The sequence below is a fragment of the Rhinopithecus roxellana genome, chromosome 3 (genome assembly GCF_007565055.1).
Source record: "Rhinopithecus roxellana isolate Shanxi Qingling chromosome 3, ASM756505v1, whole genome shotgun sequence".
Lineage (NCBI taxonomy): Eukaryota > Metazoa > Chordata > Mammalia > Primates > Cercopithecidae > Rhinopithecus > Rhinopithecus roxellana.
The window spans coordinates 14,235,785-14,257,453 of NC_044551.1; the positions used below are offsets into that span (position 1 = coordinate 14,235,785).

Below are 21,669 nucleotides of genomic sequence, written 5' to 3' on the forward strand. Positions count from 1 at the left end.
CTCTCCAAGGTCCATCTTCCAGCTTCAAAATGAAGTCTGAGTGACCAGCTGCTTCTGACACAGCTCCCCATGGCCCCCACCCAATACCTGCCCCTAGATGAACAGAACACACATGCAGGCCAGGCTGCACCTCCAGGAGCCTGCACAGGAGACTGGCGTCCTTGCCCCGAGGACCACCCTCCACAGCTGCCTCAGCCTCATGGAGTGGGAGGCAGATGGCCTCTCAGGCCTCTGGATGAGAACATAGCCCAGAGCCCCAGTGGACACCTCTCCAGGGACCCAGCTCAGAGGTGCTGGCCTCCTGACCACAGAGGCTGAGGTGATGCACTGAGCGGCTACATTATGGGGCAGTTTTACCACAACTAACAATAACCAATCTACCAACTTTGTTCTGGAAATCTATTCTTTGATGTCTAAATACCCTAAAATCAACACATTCAGCCCTGGCTCTGTCAAGGTCTGGGAGACCCGTGGCCCGTGTTCTGCTCATGGAAGCACTCATCACTCCAGTCGCCCGGGTGGGGACCCAGGGGCCCGCGGAGGCCCCATCCTCACGTTGACCTCAGTGGACCTTTAAGTGCTGCTGGTTTTGAGTCCCAGACAGCTCCCCAGGCCACCCTTCCTCATGTTTGCGAGCTCGCCATGATTCATGGTTGACCCTGAAGGCTGCCTGCCAGCTCCATGTGCCTGGCTTCCCCCTGGGACATCGGGCACAAGGTGGCCCGCGTTTCTTACTGCCTGCCCTGCCCACATTCAGATCCTTCGGGAAACGCCTCGGTGACCAGGACCCCTGACATGGTTTCTGTGGCTTCTCTGGCTCAGCTGGGATGTCTCCACACTAGACAAACTCACACAACCACAGCAGGCCACCCCGCACCACCTCCTCCTGGAGGCCACAGGCAGCCACAGGATGGGTGGGTGGGGACTGAGCCGCATTTTAGCGGGAGTCCAGGGTCTTCCTTGGAGCCTCAGCAGCTGTTTGGGAAAGGGAACTCTAGCCCATGCCCAGAGCCACAGTCTCCCAGGTCCAGGGGTGGCTGACCAGCCAAGGGCAGGTGCCTAAGGTTGCCGGTAGGTACACTGGGGGCGAGGCCCTGCAGAGAGAGAAGGTCCCATCAGCTGTTCTGCACTGGACTCTTCCACACCACACAAGCCCTGAGCCAGCTGGGAGGGCTCGTGGCCACACCTCCCTGCTGTGTGCAGGTCCCCTCCTTGGCATGACTCCTCTGGGGACCCTTCAAGAGCCCCTCGGGCCAACTGGGTGACCAGGAGAGGCTGTGGTGAGACACCTCCTGCATCAACGGTCTCAGAGGCCAAAAGCAAGGGAGGCTAGGAGTCGCCTGGGGCTGTGGAGCCGGGAGCCCTGCCAGGTAGAGAAGCAGCTCCCAGCTGTCCTGGAGTCACTGCCCAGGGAGGCTCCGGGTCATGGGGGCGGGACTAGGCCAGGGCGTCGTGCCTCCAGGCATCATGCTGTCTGCTGTGGTCGTGTGAGTTTGTCTGCCCACAGCAGCCACCTGCCTGTCCTTTCATGTTTCTCCCACACCTGATTTGGGTTTTGTGTTCAAGAAGCCTGTTGCAAACGCAGTGCCCGGCTCGGAGGACAGACCAGGCCATCCCTCCTAGCCCCACATGGCTTCAGGCCCACTGCACTTCCCTGCTCTCCCCAGGCCTGACATAGGCTGGTGGGGGCATCTCCTCGCTGGTCTCTGATGTGGGGACAGGTACTACTGCAGGAGACGGGAACAAATGGCTGATGCCCCCAGATGGCAAAGGTTCGTCCTCTGGGACCTCATACCCTTCAGGAAGCAGTCTGTGTGTGGGCCACGCCTCCCCAAACGCCAGCAGCACAGGCTTCCACAGCACCAATGGTGCCACGTCCAGGGCCAGCGTGGGAGTCACGTGCGGATCAGAAGCCTTGAGAAAGGAGAGGCACACGGTGTAGCCATCAGCGGCGCCCCTGAGCTTGGTCCCAAATGCAGGGGCGAAGCAATAGGTTGTGTGTCTGTACCTATGGTCAAGCACACAGGTGCCCACTTTGCCTCCAGGACTACAGCCGGGCACCTGGGACCAACAGGGTGCTGGTGTCGGCCCTTGGGGTGGGCCGTGTGCTGGGGGCCTGGCCTTCTGCCCCCATATGCCCACTGAACAGTGCATGTGTGAGCGGCAGCCAGCTCCAGGCATGTTCTGCACTGTGTGGCCGTGGCCGGGGCTGGCAGAGCCACTCGGGCACAGCCTGCATCAGGGGTGGATGGCCTCTCGGGCTCCAGCACCTTCCATGGGTCAAGCTTCCTCTGGGGGCTTCTGGATCCACCACGAGCAGGAGAGTCCAGGCGACGCCCAGGTCAGGCACAGTCTCCGTGGCCCCTGGGACCGCACCCCCATGCCTGCTGCTGCCCCTTGCTCCTCCGCCGCCTGAGGCGAGGGCCAGCTTCTTCACAGCACAAGGGCCGTCCACACTTGTTCCTGTCTCATTCTTCAACCTCTCGCCCCAGCGTGCAGGTGACCATACCTCGCCCACAGAAGCCTGTAGCCCCTTCACGTGCTCAGCACACAGTGGGCACTGACTATTTTAACCCAAGAAAACATTTTGTGCACAAAGTTGGAAAAGAATGACAAGTGCAGACTTTGTATCACTGGGCAGTTTGGGCATCTGTTAATCTGCAGCATGTGTGGAAAAGACCACGTGGGCTTCGGCCCAAGCTTGGCCGATTCTCGTGTTGTGGGGGGACTTGCCCTGACTCTGAGCATCTGAGGGTGAGAGATTTCCTGATAAGGAGAGATGATGAATTCTGGGTGGAGTGAAACTCCAGGAAAGCCTTTGTGGTAAACCCCAAAATATTTAAATATAAGAAAGATTGCTAGATAATTCTAGAAAGTACTTTTTAAAATATTCCTGATTCTAAGAGGGGTGGAGAGTTTTGAAAGAGGCCCAAATGACTTCTCACTCTTAAGGGTTTAGGCTTCAGGAACGGGCAGCCTGAGACATTCTACAAGGCAGACGCATGTCTCTGTGAAGTTACATCTGAGACTTTAGTTCCATTCCATTCAGTAAACATATCCTAAGCACCTATTCTATACAGGCACTGGCCTTGACGTCCAAAATCAAAATTCTGAAAACACCACATTCAGCACTGTGTCCATATGATTTAATCCAGTGATTTTCATTGCACTTTCATTAAAAAAAAATTCAACCTTCAGGCAAGACAACAGTGACTGCAAGATGTGCGTTAGAGGTGTGTCTTATAAAACGTTCCCACGGTTGTGTGGGGACGGTGGTTTGTAGGGTAACCTTTGGTTATGAACAAGGAGCCTCTTGGTGGTGCACGTTCATTCTGAGCCGGGCATTCTCGCCACAACTGCAGGCAGGGGCTGCTCTACAGATAGGGGTGAGCCCAGAGCCTGACCCACCCGACTCCCTCCGCCCTGACCAGGGCTTGGCCAAGCTGTCGGGAGCAGGGCATTCTTGGGGGCTGGCCTGGACACATTTTGCTGCCCGTGTCCAAAGAAACCCCCTGAGAGGCCACAGCCTCGGGGCCACCACTGCTCAGAGAATGGAAGATGCTTTGCAGCTGGCCCACCATGACCAAAACGGCTAATGCCAGGAGCAGGGAGGTTGTTACTTCCAACAACAGGTTTCCCTGGGACTGGAGAGTTTACCCTCCCTGGTTCAGCAACATGACTGACCGCCTAACACTGTGCCCGCTGTGAGACTCAGCAGGACCAACTCTCGCTTTAGTTGTCTGGTTAGTGGGTGACCTGCCTGTAATATTTTTCACTGTTAGAATTTCTACTTGCTGCTTTTCTAAGTCCACCTGCTCTTATTTCATAATGTCCTGTTCTTATTTCATAATGTCCTGTTCTTCCCTAATAGATCCCATTTCATTTTCTCTGAACATTTTAAACTTGTTACTTCAAGCACCTGGCACTGCTCCTGCAGGTCTCTGTGTGAGTTTAGCTCCTTGCTGGGCCTGCTGGGCCCTCATGGCTTTAATTTCTTCCTGTGATTTGCCCTTTTTGCCCATGATCTCATTTCTGGGACAGGTTAACCCTGAACACATGCGAACACGGAGGGCAAAGACACCGGCCCCAGGCATGGGGGGCTCAGGGTTGGGAACATACTAAGGTAGATGTGTAAGATGAGCAGCTCTGACCACCCAGGCTTGGGGGAATCGGGGGGCTTAGGGTGGGGGACATACTCAAGTAGATGTGGAAGATGAGCAGCTGGCCCAGCTGCACCAAGCCAAGCAGGTCCAGCAGGAGCACGACCATCCCGATGATCACGACTATCAGGGTCTGCACCTGCACCGGGAACAGAGGAAGGAACAGCAGCCACGTGTTCGTGTTCTTGACATCTGTCGAGACAAGGGAGAGACACTGTGTCCAGCACCTGTTGACGGGTGCCACATCAGGTGGATGTCGCAGACCACAGCTTGCTGGGGATGGGGCAGCGTGGGGACAGCTGGTGCAAGGGATGCCTCCCTGCCCAAGTGGACGCCTCCCGTACCTGAAGGCCCCGTGGGTCCCGCTGCCTGTGGTTGGTTTTTATGATCCCTTCTTTATGGATCTGGGAGGTGAGGCTCCGACAGGGTCACTAAGTGCCAGGGACCCAGCACTCACCCCTTCCTCACTAAGTGCAGGAGTCATAGCGCCTGCCGGCTCTGCCGGGCCCCAGCACCCATCCCTTCCTCATGCCCCACGCTATGTCCCTGGGCCCTCTGCACCCTAAAACAGCCGCCTTCAAATAGAACAGGAAAGCCACAGCTCTCGCCTGGGGTCATTTCTAAGATACAGTCCTCTGAGACACTGGGCTGCCAACACTCAAAACCACAACACTTCCAAAAACCAGGCGTAATGCAGAATAGCAGAGGGTCAGACAAGGTAGAATGGGAGAGGGTTGGGTAAGGCAGAATGGCAGAAGGTTGGATTCAGAGTGGATGTCTTTGGGTGACTCAGCGTGGATGTCTTTGGGTGACGGACCCTCTCTGGAACTGGTGGCCTCGGGGGCCATCCTAGTAAGGCAAACACCACAGTCGGCCAGACGGGACTGCCGCTAAATGTGCCTGGGCCAGGCTGGACCCCACACTGCCCCCTTAGCCGTGACATCACGATGAGTCCAGCCCATGGTACAAGGAGCTGCTTTGCTCAGGGCCCTGCTGGTTTTAAAGTCCTGCCGAATCATCGGGAACAGCAAACCCAGGAAGTCGCTCCGTCCACAGTCAGTGAACTCACAGCGAGCCACTGGCACTACCGTGTGGAAGCAGCATGTCCCAGGAGGGAAGCCAGCACATGCCATCTCGGCCACCTCTTGCCTCTCACTCTCCTGGCATCCCCCATGGTGACAGCCCAGACAATGTGGAGGCTGCTGGGGAAGGTGACTTGCTACGGGGGGAAGAACACAACGGCATCGTCTTGGGCTTGGGTCCGCTGAGGTCAGGGCCTCGCCAGGGTGGAGCTGGCATTCAGGAAGGGCTTCAGAAGCGGCTGTGAGGCCCTGGTGGCATCGGTCACGCTTCAAAGTGGAAGGAGGAGCTTTAGGGCCTTCCACATAGAGCTGCCAAGCTCATCCTTGAAAAAAAAAGTCACATCGTGTTGGCTCCGGAATGTTCTGGAACAAAGGGCAGGGAAGTCCTGCCTCTCTTGCCACCTGGGCTGTGCGCAGTGCGGGCGCAGCCACGCCTGGGGCCGAGACTGGCAGTCTTGACCCACAGCCCAAGGGGCTGTTCTGGCACAGGTCCTCCTGGTCAGGGTCCCGGCGCGGCTGCGATAAATACAAGTGGTGGCGGGTGCAGGCAGCTCCCACAGCAGACTCTTGCAGTCTGAGGCAGGGCTCTGACATCCAGCTGCAGGACAGGCGGGCACGCTGCCTCCACAGGGTCCAGGGAGGTCCTCCCACCTCTGCCAGCTCCTGGGGCTCTGGGCGACCCTGGGCTGTGGCCGTGTGACTCCAACCCTGCCTCCATCCTCACGGGGCTGTCTCCCTTCTACGTCTCTCCTTTCTCTTATAAGCACCCTCATGGCTGGATTTGGGCCTCCTGGGACCACCCAGTATGAGACTCCCACTTCAGATCTTAAGTCATAGCAGCAGACCCACTTCCCGAGGACACTGGCATCACAGACTCCGAGGACACTGGCATTACGGGGTCCGGGTTTGGTGTGGACTTGCCGCTGGAGCCCACAGTCCCCACCGCCACGTCTCTCCTGTGGCTCAGTGCGGGCATCCCAGGCTCTGGGTCCACTTGGCCAAGAGCCTCAGCACTCTGCAGACTACAGCCCAGCACCCTCAGCGCTGCCTCTGCTCTCTCTCCCCGTGGGCGGCTCCTGCTAGACAGACACCCCCACTGTCCCACAGCCATGTGGCCCCACAGGATGGCGTGACAGGTGCTGCAGGGCTGACTGTGGAGAGCGAGGGCAGAGCCGGACCCCACTGTCTCTCACCTGTCGCGACCTGCAGCATTCACAGAGCAGTGCAGCCAGTGCCTTCCCCAAGCCTGCCTCCTGCACGCTGGGGGCTGCTGGGCTGTGTGGACCCTGGGCTACTGCCTTCGGCCCAGGTCAGAGCCTGCCTGGTGCTGCCCACCCTGGCCTCTCCCTGGGGCAAGAGGGGCCAACCACCTCCAGATCTGATACTACTGCCCGGAAAGATGGCTGGAGGTGAGGCTGAGGCCCCCCAAGAGTGGCGGCCACGTACCTTCATAATTGGGGTCCGTGCGGAGCACCCCGGGGTTCACAAAGTACTGGACGAGGATGTACAGCAGGATGGTGATCAGGCAAAGCATGCCGGCTGTGGCTGAGGCCACGGTGCTGAAGAAGAACCTGCCAGGAGACACACAGGCAGGCATGAGGGGTGGGGACATGGGAGCAGCGGGTCATGGGGGCAGGTGTGGGGGGCACGGGGGCAGGGGGTGTGCAGGGACAGGCCGGGGCAGGTGTGGGGGGCACAGGGGCAGGCTGGGGCAGGTGTGGGAGCACAGGGGCAGAGGGGCATGGGGGCAGGTGTGGGGGCCACAGGGGCAGGGGGCGTGGGGGCAGGTGTGGGGGGCACAAGGGTGGAGGGGTGTGCAGGGCAGGCAGGGGTGGGTGTGGGGGTGCAGGGGCAGGTGGGGATGCACGGGGGCAGAGGCAGCGACGCGCAGGGCATCGGGGGCAAGGGCGGGAGCATGCGGGGCAGGTGGGGGGGCACGGGGGCAGGGGTAGGTGTGGAGGGCATGGGTGCAGGGATGCGCAGGGCATCGGGGGCAGATAGGAGGGCGCGGGGGCAGAGGCAGGGACGCACAGGGCTTCTGGAGCCCGCAGGGTGGAGGCAACAGCTCAGCGTGGGCATCCACTGAGAGAGGGCCCCTGGCCACCGCCCGACACTGGCCTCAAACCCCGCTTCCGACCGTGCCTGGAAGCTCAGGCTCCTGTCTCTGTCCCATCCTGTGACGGGTCTCCAGGCCTCTCACTGGAGAGGGGTGGCCGTGGGACATTCCCACCATTTCACACCGCCTGACAATTCAGACAGCACTTCTTGCAAACTTGGTTTCATTTACTCCCCACAAGGAACAACGAGGTTGTGAGGAGGGGAATTAGCCCCTCACGAGTGGGGAAACAGGTCAGAGACGCGATGCGACTCGCCCAAGCCCACCTGGCCAGTGGGGGCTTGGGGAGCGTGGGGGTCACACGGTGTCTCCAGCGTCACGGCTCCAGGGCCTCTGCCCGCACCTCCGACTCCACCTCATTCAGACAGGGCTCCCTCCCAGCCAAGGAGCATGCGGGGTCCACTCAGGGCGCCCTGAGCATGGTCTGTGTTGGGGTCTCCATGGCACCATGCTAGGCAAAGGCACTGAAGCCAGGGGAAGAGAGAGCCATGATAGCACCGTGGTACCCAGGAGGGCCTGTAGGCTCAGGGACCTGGATCTCTGCACCCAAAGGGAACTCGGGCTGAGGAGGCCCTGAATGAGCCTGGCTGCTCCTCGGCTGCAGTCCCCCCTTCTCCAAGGCTCTCGTGCACAATTGAGCCAAAAGCGACGTGCATACTATAGACGTGAGACCAAAACCGCTCCCAGCCTCTCGTTTTTGCCCAAAAGATGGAGAGAACAATCCATCCAGAAAATCCAATTCTGGGCAGCAGTCCCTGGAACCTACTTTGACTAAACCGTCTTCCTTGGTCTTTCTGCCATTATGACTTCTTTTAAAAAGGATCCTTTAACCTCCTTTAACCTTTTCCAGTGTATTCTGTTCACCTAAGTTCGTTGAAATCCCTTTTTGTATTTTCAACTGGAGTCCAGAGCATGAACCCCGCAGTCTTCTGAGGAGGCGGTGCAGGGACAGCTGCCTACCGGGCGCTCCTCTCCCTCCAAGAGTCTTCTGGATGATCCAGGGGTGAGGGTGGCTCCGGCGTGAGGGGCTCCCTGACTGTTGCTCCCATGTGCTGGCTTCCCTCTCACGGCGACCACCAGGCGGGTGGTCCCAGCCCTCCTTCCTGGTGTCCTGGTTCCTAACGCCACCAGTGCACTCTCCTGTCAGTGCTGAGCCTGGGAGCCTGGCCTGGATGTGTCTGCCCAGCTGTGGAGGACGTGGCGATGCTTTTCACGCCCAGCTTGGGTTTCCAAAGCAGCAGCCCCTCCAGGCAGCGGACATGCCCTACCTGCCCCCAATCCTCCTGGGCTTGAGCCCACTTGTAGGGAGTAAAGACCCCTCATCTTCATCCTACTGTCCGGACAGGACTCCTCTCTTCATCCAGTAAGGAAGGCGGGTCTCTAAGACCACAGAGACCAAAGCCCATAAAGCCCATAGGATGGGGCAGAGCCATTCACGTGGGGCCTCCTCTCCCCACAGCCGCCCAGGGCCGTCTCCTCCTGGTTAGCACAGCCTCCTGCCCCTGCTGCCCACGTTCAGCCCGCACAGTCTGAGGCCAGTGCTCACGGTCTTCCCGGGACACCAGGGCCGCCTGCCTTCTTTCCATCCCCCTTCTTCTTATCACGAAGAAGTAGGCAGCCTCCCTCGTGGGGGTCTGCCATCAGCTCCTCAACTTTCCTCGTCTTGCTCTCAATGCCGTTGTTCTCTCCGCCTCTGGCGGATGAAGGGACAGAAGTGAGGTTGGCGCAGATGCCGGCGTTGGCTGCTGCTCAGAGCCAAGGGCGCCCATGACCCCAGCCCTGCTCTCCTACCGCCCCTTTGTCACTCACAGGCGGCGTCTGCACTTGGTGCCCACACGGTGCCTCTCCAGCGCCCCTCCTGAGAAGGCAAACCCTCTCCTTGCCACCTGCCTGTGGGCCCGCACCCCCCTCACCTTCCCCGCCAGGCCCCGCCGGACTGAGCCAGCTCGAGGCACCAGAGCATAATGAGTCCAGAAGGAAGTGGCACCCAGGGCTAGCGTGACCCAGAGGAGCCGGCCACACCTCGGCCGTCCTGGAGCTGCTCCTCTCCCGGGGAGGAGGCAGGTGGGTCTCCCCGGCCCCTACCATCTTGTGCGGCCTCGGGACTCACTCTGCAGTGACGCAGCCTCTCTGTCCCTGCTGGGCTGCTCAGCCACTCTGGACACACACTGTGCTCAAGGCGGGATGGCAGGGAGGCAGGGCAGGGACCCCACGGCACATCCTGTGACACCAGATGACGTTGGTCCCTATTCCCACCCACACCAAGGCCTCTTTCAGGTCAGCACAGAGTAACTGGGGGCAGATGTGGTTCTTTTCCCTGGTGATCTTCACAACTCAGGGCTGCTGACAGCCAGGGCTCAGAACACCAGGCCTTGAGAGTCCCTGGATCCTCCACCGCAGTCAGGGGAAACACCTCTCGTCAGTCCCCGCTGGGTGCCCACTGCCCTCCCGTGGCCCCACCCCTGTGCTGGATGAGCCTCAGCCCAGGTGGAGAGAAGGCAGCTCGGCCCAGGACAGCGCGGTCAGGAGGCCTCAGGCAGGGCAGCCCAGCAAATGCCCACGTTGGGCCTCCAGGGACTTAACACTGTGTGGATGAGCTTGTCCAGGGACGGCTGCACCACAGCCCCAGAGCCAGACAAGAGGCCGGGGCACGCAGGCACCAAGCGTCACCACAGCAGGTCAGGACACAGCCCCAAGACGACCCTCCACCCTTTCACCACGAGGACTCCTGCCCACAGACCCCTCCCTTCCGAACTCCCCCAAGCCTGGCCCGCGCCGGCCATCCCCGCTGTGCCCCTCACCAGTAATTACGGCTTCCCACGCAGTTGTTGATCCACTTGCAGTGGTGGTCGAAGCCAGATACACATTTATTGCAGGAAATGCAGTGTTTGGTTTTCTTGTTCCTGGATGGATGAATCGGAGAACGGCTGTCAGGCCCCAAGTGTGCAGGCTGGGCCAGGGCCGGAGCCCCATCACCGGGAGCCAGGTGCCTTGGGGGAACCAGCCCTGTGTGGCCTGGGGAGTGGGCGTTCGGCGGGGAATGGGAGGCTGGGGGAGGGAGTTGAGGCCTGTGGGGAGGAGGAGAAGCAGGGCAGCACTGGGCAGAGGTAGCCACAGGGCAGGAAGAGCCCGTGTCTGTGGTGGGTGCAGACGCTGGAGCGTAGACCACCCCCCAGCCTTCCTGCACCAGCCTCACTCTGGGCAATGGTCCTGGAGGAGGCCGCACCTGCCCTATGGTTCCAGGACTTGAGGCTGGGGGCTTGGATCCCACCTGTGCCTACAGAACCTCCCTTGCAGCCGACAGCAGCCCTGTAGCCACCCCCAGGCCATCATGGATGCCCCCCAGGCCCCAGGAGACACTGGAACCCTTCCCTCCCTCTTTCCCTGGGGCTTGCCTTGAAAACCCCCAAGACAGACAGCGCTCTCTTGCCCTGGGATCACGGGGGAGGGACCTCGTGCACGAAATGCACTGAGGACCAAACATGCCTGAGTGCCACTGCGTTCCGTTCTAGGGGAGCAGCGGGTCACCTGCAGGTGACAGACACAGCCCTCCAGCCTCAGCCCTGCCTGCAGAGGATTTGGGGCGGCCTGGCACTGTGCCCCCTTCACAGCACAATGAGGGGCTATCCACCCACAGCCACAGGGCCACAGGGCCATTCCCTGGAAGCTCCATTAGTGTCAGCTGTGGCCACGGCAGGGGCTCTGTGGGGCCAGCAGTGACCTGAGCTCCCGGGCCCCTGGAGGTGACCCTGACACCGTGGGGCCTCGGCCAGGGTGGGCACTCACACGGTGACCTTGCACAGGTGGCAGAACTGGTTCTGGATCACGTGTGCGTGTTTCGATCTGTCGAAGATCGGCATGGGCTGAGAGTAGTTCTTCATGAGTCTGACATTGAAGTCGGCTGGGTCGATGCAGGAGGCAATCACGTGGACGACGAGGTGGAAGGAGAAGATCCCCCCGGTCACCTGGCACGTCAAGGAAGAACCTGGCCCGCCTGGCACGAGGCGTCCCCATAAGGCCCAAGGGCCCAGGAGAGGTGAGGCCGCCAGTCAGCCCTACTCACCCAGCCCTGCACACCCAGCCCTGCACACTGGAGCCCAGCTCAACCAGGCTTGGCTCTGCTCACCCAGCCCTGTACACATGGCCCTGTACACCGAGGCCTACAGACCTGAGCCCTGCACACCCAGCCCTGCACACCCAAGCCCAGCTCACCCATGCCTGGCTCTGCTCACACAGCTCTCTACACCCAGCCCTGCACACCTGAGCCCTGCTCACCTGGCCCTGTTCACTGGGCCCTGTTCCCCGGGCCTGCTCACATGGCCCTGCTCACCCAGCCCTGCACACCCAAGCCCAGCTCACCCATGCCCGGCTCTGCTCACACGGCCCTGTTCACCCAGCCTTGCTCACCTGGCCCTGCTTACCTGGCCCTGTTCACCGGGGCTGCTCACATGGCCCTGTACACCTGGCCCTACACACCCAAGTCCAACTCAACCAGGTCCAGCCCTGGTCACATGGCCCTGCTCACCCAGCCCTGCACACACGGCCCTGTACACCTAGGCCTGCAGACCTGAGCCCTGCACACCCAGCCCTTCCCCCCCAAGCCCTGCTCAGTCAGCCCTGGACACCCGGCCCTGCACACATGGCCCTGCACACCCAAGCCCTGCTCACCTGGCCCTGCACACCCAGTCCTGCCTACTCAGCCCTGTTTACCCAGCGCCACACACATAGCCCTGCTTACCCAGGCCCAGAGGAGACAAGGCCACCCATCAGCCCTGCACACACAGCCCTGGGCCAAGCAGGGACCAAGATGGCTGCCCCCATGCCCTTTCTGTTCATCCCTGTTGGACACAGGGCAAATCCCCCATAGAATGCACCGCACCCCCAGAGGCTCAGCCAGCCCAGCCAAGCACAGTGACCCCAAAGCCCTTTATACCTAGAGGTACAGACCAGGGCCACAGGAGGGACGCCCCGGTGTAAACACAGCCAGACGCAGCCCCAAAGGCCCTGGGGAGCCTGGGTTCTTTTATACCAGAGATCCCCGAGCACTGGGAGAGAAGCACAGCCTCAGACAGCAGGAGAGGGGGAGGAGGCATGGAGCTGCACAATCTACCCACTCCCTCTAGACCCCAGACGGCCGCTCAGGGACCCTCTCCCCGAGACTCGCTCAGGGAAGCCACCCCTAGACTCGCTCATGGACCCCAGACTCACTCAGGGACCCTGGGCCTCCATCTCAGAGCCTGGCTTCGGGGACACTGGGGAGAGGGTCCTTGTCCCCTGGAGCCAGGAGAAGCTGGGCTCCCCATGACCGGGACATCAGCTCCCGCCCTCAGATGCTGGCTCCCTCCACCTATCACCCTGGGACCAACACAGACTCCCCATGGCAACCAAACAGAAGGGGTGGAGCGTGGGGCCCTCCCGTCACCCTGCCTGGCCCCTGGACTGCCTTCTAGCCAGGAGTTCAGGGTTGACAGCCGTCTCCGTGGGGCGGCCCAGAGGCCCTCTCCGTGTGGCCTAAGCTTGGCATGGAAACGCAGGCTGCCGACCTGTGGGGACACAGCGCTGTCCTCCTTGGCACCAGGGGCGAGGAGGGAGGTACTGGCCATGTGCAAAAGGCTGCGCAGGGATTTTAGCAGAAGACTGCCAGCAGGGTGGGTCCTGTGCCAGGCCAGGGGGCTGCTGTCCCTCCTGACAGAGCCCCTCTCCGGAGCTCCCTCAGGCAATGCTGTCCTGCCCACTCTGACCCTGAGCAGGGGCTGCACAGAGCACTAGTGGCCAGTGGGCCCACGTGCAGGCTCGGGGGACATAGTCTGGCCCAGGACAGGTGACTGGTGCCACCGGGCAGCCAAAGACCAGATCCCAGAGCTGCAGGGTCCTCCAGGAGCCCCGTCCGCTCAGACCGTGCCACGGTGAAAAGGATACCACGTAGGCGACATATTTCCACACATGAGGCAGGAGGGGAATGAAGATCCCAAAGGTGGCCGATGAAAGGCCCAGGAAGACAGCCCAGGTCACCACCTGGAAGTAGTGCAGGGGTAACGACCAGCCGTTCACTCTGGAGATGCGGGGCGGCAAGACCAGCTCTCCGTTGTTGAGCACGGCTTCTGGGGCGACGGAACACTGGCTCCCGGAGCGGGTGTCCATCTGCAGGATACAGAAGGGGAGGACCAGCCCCGTCAGCCCCAGGGAGACCTGGCTCCGCCCACTGTCAGGGAGACCTCAGGAATGGGAACATCATCCCCCAGGACCAGCACTGAGAGCCAATGGCCCAGCACTGCCTGGGGCTGCGTCCCCGGAGGAGGGAGCGGGGCTGGGATGGAGCCAGTGCAGGGCCCTGCCCAGGGGAACGAACAGACATGCTGCAGAATCTGACCCCGGCCACAGCTGAGCGGCTACAGAAAATGGCTCTCCAGGGTGTGGGGGCCCCTGGGCGGAGGACCTGGCCAAGCACCCCATGCTGGTCCTACCGCCCCTCAGTTCCCCAGAGAATTGAAGTTCTGGGGAGCCCTCGACAGCCCCCACACAGTGATAGGTCCCAGAACCCATTCAGGAATACACGGGCTCACCTAAGACTCCCCAGGTGCCACAGGAAAACCCACATCAGAAAGAGGCCACATGGAGCAGAGGGGTGCACTTGGGAGAAACTGAGGCAATGCCGGAAGAGCTCCTGAGCCGTTACTAACTGCTGCAACACTGAAATCTCCCAGATCCTCCCCGAGAAGCTTCCCTGAGCTTCCCAGAGGAGCAGGACCCAAGCGCTCACTCCACAGGGTCCTGTGTGTCTCCCCTTCCACAGGACAGGGTAGCCCGTCCAGCCATGTGGGGCTGGGGCCTCTGTCCGGGTGGGCAGTGGCTGGGAGGTTCTGAACGCACACTGCGGCGGCTCCTGGCCAGTAGGGTGGGGAGCGCAGCAGGGGAGGCAGGGACATAGCGTCAGGGGAGGGAGGGATGTGGTGTCAGGGGAGGGAAGGAGGGACAGTGAAAGGCACTGAATAGCCACTGCTGGGTGGGGGATCTGGAGGGGCTGGGCGGTCTCGACAGAGGAGTGTTAGGAAGCTTCCCCACATTATGCCTCGTGCAAAGCCCTTGTTGTCTCTTTGGGAAAAAACCTTCAGAAAATGAAGTTGGTATTAAATGTACTACTTTGGGAAGAGAGACAGTGAGAACCAGTTCACAATTCTTCCTTGCAGTCGTAAATGTCCACGATTCAGTGGCTCTGTGCCGCCTTTGGGGCTCCTCCCTGGTCCTCCAAATGTGACACCAGGCGGATGCGAGGCCATAGGGCCCTGGGGCTTGAGCCACACAAGAATGTCTCAGGGAGACCTGAGAGACTCGCAGCTGTGAAACAAGACCATGGTGCCTTGGTTGGGCGCAGGGGCTCACGCCTGTAATCCCAGCACTGTGGGAGGCCGAGGCGTGCGGATCACCTGAGGTCAAGAGTTCGAGACCAGCCTGGGCAACATGGCAAAACCCCGTCTCTACTAAAAATACAAAGATTAGCAGGGCATGGTGGCACATGCCTCTAATCCCAGCTACTTGGGAGGCTGAGGCATGAGAATCGTTTGAACCTGGGAGGTCGAGGTTGCAGTGAGTCAAGATTGTGCCACTGCATTCCAGCCTGGGCAACAGAGGGAGACTCCATCTCAAAAAAAAGAAAAAAGAAAAGAAAAGAAAATTTCAAGGAAGGAAACAGAAACACAGAAAGACAATCTTGTACATTAAAAACACAATTCCCAATTAAAAACAAAACCCAAATGAAAATGCCAACAAACAGAAATGATGTTGCCAAAAATCACATTGGTAAAACCTGGAAGATCAAATCCAGGAAGGACCACAGATCTCAGAGAACAGAAGAGAGGAATCGCTCAGCGGCCTGGAGCCTGGAGCCTGGAGCCTGGAGCCTGACCATGTTCATCTGTCAGGCTTTCAGAAGAAGAAGGTAGAGCGTCTGTGAGAGAAGAAAACACTGAAGAATGTTGAGAAGATTGAAGGCTTCAGGTCCACACTGTGCACCAAGGGCCAGAGAGGACGATTGGAAAAAGAAATACATCCACACCGGTGAAAATGTGAGCGGCAAGGATGTAGAAAAAAATCCTACAGTGTTCTCAGAAGAAAACAAGAGGGAGATTCATTACAATATATGGATACCTGCAAATTGTACTGCATCCGTTTTTATAAAAATACAACATAGAGCAATTCTCCAAGTTCTGAGAGTATTTTCATCTTAAAATGCATCTGGCCAAAGAATAATCAAAGTTTGAGAGAAAACAGATTCTTTCGGAATGTGTGAATATTCAAAGTACACCAACCATTAATCATTTCCAAAAAGAATTATTTAAAGATTTACTCTATCAAATAAATTATCACACATAAAACATGGTGAGCAAATTAATCTAAAATTATATCTAAATTAAATCCAAAACAAAACCAAATCTAAGTGGCAGATGACAGAACCATGAACCTGCACCACCGGCCACAGGCGTGGAGCGTTGGGGTCATGCTGTTCCACAGAGCCACGCGCGGGGGCGTGGGAACTCCATGCTGGCCAGCACACAGACATCTCCTCACAGGATCCCGGTACAGCCCAGGACAGCGGAGCAGCCCAGCAGCAGGGGCCGCACCTGCCCCACGGAGGACAGCGAGCCGGGGTCATGACCTCACGGAGGACAGCAAGCCGGGGAGAGATACCCCACGGAGGACAGCAAGTGAGTGGGACAGACCCCACGGAGGACAGCGAGCTGGGGAGAGATACCCCATGGAAGACAGCGAGCCGGGGGGACAGACCCCACGGACGACAACGAGCAGCGGGGGCACAGACCCCACGGAGGACAGCAAGCCGGGGAGAGAGACCCTATGGAGGACAGCGAGTCGGGGGGACAGACCCCACAGAGGACAGCAAGCCGGGGAGAGAGACCCCACGGAGGACAGCGAGCCAGGGAGAGATACACCACAGAGGACAGCACGCCGAGGGGACAGACCCCACAGAGGACAGCGAGTCGGAGGAGACAGACCCCACAGACGACAGTGAGCCAGGGGCACGGACATCAAAACAGCCAGGGAAGACTCCAGGACAGTTCCTTCCCCTCAGGCCCACGCTCAGCCTCGATACCACCATGGCCTGTGAGCACATTCACAACCCACACCACACCACACACCCCACACCACACACCACACAACCCACAACCCACACCACACCCCCCACACCACACAACCCACACACACACACACCCACACACACACACCACACAAACCCACACCACAACACACACAACCACAACAAACACACACACAAAACCCACACCAACACAAAACACGCACACACCACACACCACACAACCCGACACAAACCACACACACACACAACCACACAACCACACACACAACACAACGCCACAAACCCACACCACACAACCCACACACCCACCCCCCAACACACACACCACACCAACCACACACCACACAAAGCACACCCACAACCACACAACCCACACCAAACACCCCACACCACACACAACACAACCCACACACCACACACAAACAACACAACCCACCAAAAAAAACACCCACAACACACAACACCACACAAAACAACACACACAACCCATACAACACAACCCACACCACACACACAACCCACATCACACACCACACACCACACAACCCATACAACACAACCCACACCACACACCACACAACCCACACGACACACCACACACCACACACCCCACACCACACAACCCATATGACACAACCCACACCACACACCACCCAACCGACACCACACCTCACACCCCACACCCCACACCACACAACCCACACCACACACCACAGGCCACACACCACACACCCCACAACCCACACCCCACAACCCACATGACACACCACAGGCCACACAACCCACACCACACACCACGCAACCCACACGACATACCACAGGCCATACAACCCACACCACACAACCCACACCACACACCACACAACCCACATCACACACCACAAAACCCACACCACACAACCCACATCACACCACACACCACACAACCCATACGACACAACCCACATCACACACCACACAACCCACATCACACACCACACAACCCACATCACACACCACACAACCCATACGACACAACCCACACCACACACCACACACCCCACACGACACACCACACACCCCACACCACACAACCCATATGACACAACCCACACCACACACCACCCAACCGACACCACACACCTCACACCCCACACCCCACACCACACAACCCACACCACACACCACAGTCTACACACCACACACCCCACACCCCACAACCCACATGACACACCACAGGCCACACAACCCACACCACACACCACACAACCCACACCACACCCCACACAACCCACACCACAGGCCACACACCACACACCCCACACCACATACCACACCACACAACCCACACCACACAACCCACACCACAGGCCACACACCACACAATCCACAACACACACCACAGGCCACACACACCACACACAACCCACACCACACAAACCACACCACACACCACACACACACACCACACAGGCCACACACCACACAACCCACCACAGGCCACACACCACACAGACCACACGCCACATACCGCATACCACACAGACCACGCGATACCACACAACACAAACCACACAAAACACAATACATACCATACATACACAACACACAACCGAGACCACACACACCACACAACACACTGCACACCACATACCATGCAATACACACCACATACATCATACAACAGACAACACACACGACATACAACACAAACCACATGAGACCACGCACACACCACATCATACAGATTACACACACCACAAAACACACCAGAGACTACACAATCCACAAAACACACCACACAAATCCACGCACCACACACGCACCACACACCACCCAAACCACACGCACACACCTGCCACACTGCACATGCATATGCAACACAAGCAAAACACACACACCACACAACCCACCACACACTGTACATGCACCACGTGATATGTACCAGACACCAACCACAAACGCATCACACTCCACACATCACACATGCACACACCACACACTACACATGAACCACACACTGCACAGGGACCACACAATACACGCAACACACAGCAAACACAGAATATACCACATACACACCACACACACCAAACCACACACCACTTACTGCACACATACCACACCCCCCACAAAACACCCCACACACAACACACAATGCTCACTCCCACACACACCACACAATGCACACACACTCCCCCACGCACCCCAAAGTGCTCACACTCCCACACACACCAAATGCACACACTCTCACACACACCACACAACGCACACACACTCCCACACACACCACACAACGCACACACGCACTCTCACACACGCCACACAACACGCAGACACACTCCCACACACAATTCAAGCGAAAGGAGGATCTGTGAGTCATGCCACTGAAGACTTGTGATGTTGGGTTCAGGAAGTGAGCATGACTGAGGATGGATGGGCCCCGTGTTATGACAACTGGGCTGAAGCCCGGGGAACTGGCTGCTGTGCACCAGGGCTGGCAGTGCAATCCTGTGTGGTGGACCCCAGGCGCCTCCTGTCTGCCCCCATCTGTGCACGTGGACACGGCCCCCTTCTCAGACTGGGCCTCCATCCTTCTCTGCACCACCACACGAGAACCAGCCCCTGACACGCACCCCAGAGACCACAGGTGCCCATCCCACCCTATCAGGTCTTTAAGATGCCATGGCCTCCTGAGACTTTCCTGTTCCCATCTGTGTCTATGTCACCAGGCCCCGAGAGTCTGTCCCGGCCCTGTCCCTACGTTCATGACTCCGTGGTCCCCCAAGTCTGTCCTGCTCCATTTTGTCTTGATGACACCAGGCCCCGAGAGTCTGTCCCGGCCCTGTCCCTACGTTTATGACTCCGTGGTCCCCCAAGTCTGTCCTGCTCCCCGTTTTGTCTTGATGACACCAGGCCCCGAGAGTCTGTCCCGGCCCTGTCCCTACGTTTATGACTCCGTGGTCCCCCGTGTCTGTCCTGGTCCCTGTTCCAGCTTTATGACATCATGGTCCCCTAAGTCTGTCCTCTTCGTCCCTGTCCCTGCCTTTATGACACTGTGGTCCCTGAGTCGGCCCTCACCCTGTCCCTGCCCTTATGACAGTCTGGTCCCCTGAGCATGTCCTCGCTCTCCTCCAGCCCCCCAAACGTGTCCTCATCCCCCTCTGGGCCTGCTCAGCCAAGCTTTTTCCACGGGGACCCTTTGGAAGCCACTCCACCCTGGTGAAACCTTCCATTCCTGTACTCCACACAGTGGAAATGGCCTTTCTGAGGCCCCTCAGGAGACAAATCCTCATTGCCTGAGTCCCCAACAGTCTTGCTGTGTCGCCTTTACTGCTTGACTCCTTCAGGGTGCAGGGATTGCATCTGCCTTTTGGGAACACGGGAAAGTAAGCCCCCACTTTCCTTACCGCCAGAATCCACACTTCCTTCTCACGCCAATCACATCACAGGTCCAGGCTGAAAAGCAAGAGAAAAGCAGCGTCGCTCTCGCTCACTCCAGACCAAAGTGTGAAGTGGGTGGGCTGCCCTGGTCGACACGGTAGCCACGGAACCCAGGGCGCCTCATAAAGCCATGGCCGTTGGGAGGATGAGGGGACAAAGGGGCATGAGGAGGGGGAAAGCGTGAAATGGACTCGGGTGTTGGTGAAACAATGCATGCAGTGGTCTATTTCCAAGACAAGGTGCCTTGAACCGGTTTAGGGCAGCAAACTACAGAAAAACAGGATGTACTAGGCCCCTGCTTGGATTGCCGACGCCTGCTTGTCGGCCTCTCCTTCCCCACCTTCCTACCTGCTTAGCTGCCCTCACCTGAACCAAAGAAGTTTAGTCTAAGATCCAAGTTTACTAACCTGCAAAAGAGCTCGCTTTGTTATCAGTCTGCCCAGCTACTCAGCTCATAAGTCAAATACCTGAAAGCCCCTGAGCTGACTAGGATTGTTAATGCACTGTGGTCCGCAACAAAATGCAGCAAGACAACCCTAAAAAAAAAACACACACATACACACCTAAAACCCCTACCCAACCACCAATCGGCGACATCCAGGAAGAGGCGACCCCAGAGTACTCAGCCTAGGAGGAACCCGGGGAGGGACCTCCGCAGCTGGTTCTGAGCACAGACGTCAGCCACCGTGGCTCTGACTGAATTCGGCACGTTTCTCCTCAGGCTCACAAGTGGAGGGAATTCTCTAGCAAGTTTTATCATTGGCCGTCCTGTGAGCTCAGGAATTCGGTCACTGGCTTAACGCACGGCAGTTTCACCATGACCCACGCCAAGGAAGGGTTTCTCCTGAAAAGGGCCAGTGTGTTGAAGGGCATCCTCCCTCCTGTCCCTGCAGCCCTCCTCCCTCAGCACTCAAGGCATTTCCATTCTTGTCAGCTGGGGGTCTCCAAGGACTCCTATCTGAATGCCTCCAATGCGGGTCAGCTGCTGACGCTGCCTTTGGGGGTGAGGATGGGAAGGTGGACAGGGATGCACCCCTGTTAGCAGGGGACCCTCAAGGACCCCCACCGTGAGGAAGTTGCCCACAGTCAGCGGCCCTCTTGCCGGCTGAAGTCTGCTGGGTCTCACTCTGGTGCCCAGAACCTGCAGCCCATGGACATCCTGTCTGTCAGGGGCACACACGAGGTACACAAGTAAGAGGAACAGCTAGGCTGGGGCAGGTGCCCAGGACAACACAGGGGGAAGGGGCAGGAACCTGACATAGTTCTCCAGCACTCGGGGGCCTCTGCAGGGCAGCCTGCTATGGCCAGAGAGGCTGAGACGGTGTTGCTGGACCACTAACGGTGAGAGCAGGTCCCCCAGGACAAACGCCCCGTCTTGTAGCCTGGAGTGGCTGCGAGGGCCTCTTCCAAAGGTTTTCTTGCCCAACTCAGGACAACTGGCTTTTATTCACCAAGGTCTGCAGTTAATGTCCCCTGACACCTGCAGGTGTTGTGGCCCCAATGCCGTCTAAAGATTGAGGCAAACACCCTCAAACACACCTGCACACCCTCCCCCCACCACCTGCACACCCACTCTTAGTCCCCATGTGCTGCTGTAACAAAATACCTGAGATGCAGTAATTTTAAAGAACAGAAACTTATTTCTCCCTGTTCTGGACACTGGAAGTTCAAGATTCAGGAACCACCAGGTCTGGTGTCTGGTGAGGGGGACGCTCAACTTCCAAGGTGGTACCTTTCTGCTGCATCCTGTGGAGGGGACAGACACGGTGTCCTCAC

The 21,669-nt window shown here is 58.6% G+C and overlaps 1 protein-coding gene across 1 annotated transcript in view; it reads right to left on the reverse strand.

Moving 5' to 3' along the window:
• Positions 1-20,731, reverse strand: part of LOC104668119 (probable palmitoyltransferase ZDHHC11B) — a 91,480-nt gene extending 70,749 nt beyond the window's left edge. Inside the window, exons 1-6 of the mRNA XM_030927084.1 lie at positions 19,860-20,731; positions 13,278-13,499; positions 11,145-11,323; positions 10,160-10,261; positions 6,689-6,813; positions 4,197-4,352 (exon numbers count right to left, since the gene is read on the reverse strand). Coding sequence (XP_030782944.1) covers positions 4,197-4,352; positions 6,689-6,813; positions 10,160-10,261; positions 11,145-11,323; positions 13,278-13,499 — 784 coding nt within the window. The 5' untranslated portion in view covers positions 19,860-20,731. The remainder of the gene's footprint in view (positions 1-4,196; positions 4,353-6,688; positions 6,814-10,159; positions 10,262-11,144; positions 11,324-13,277; positions 13,500-19,859) is intronic.
• Positions 20,732-21,669: the final 938 nt, after the last annotated feature.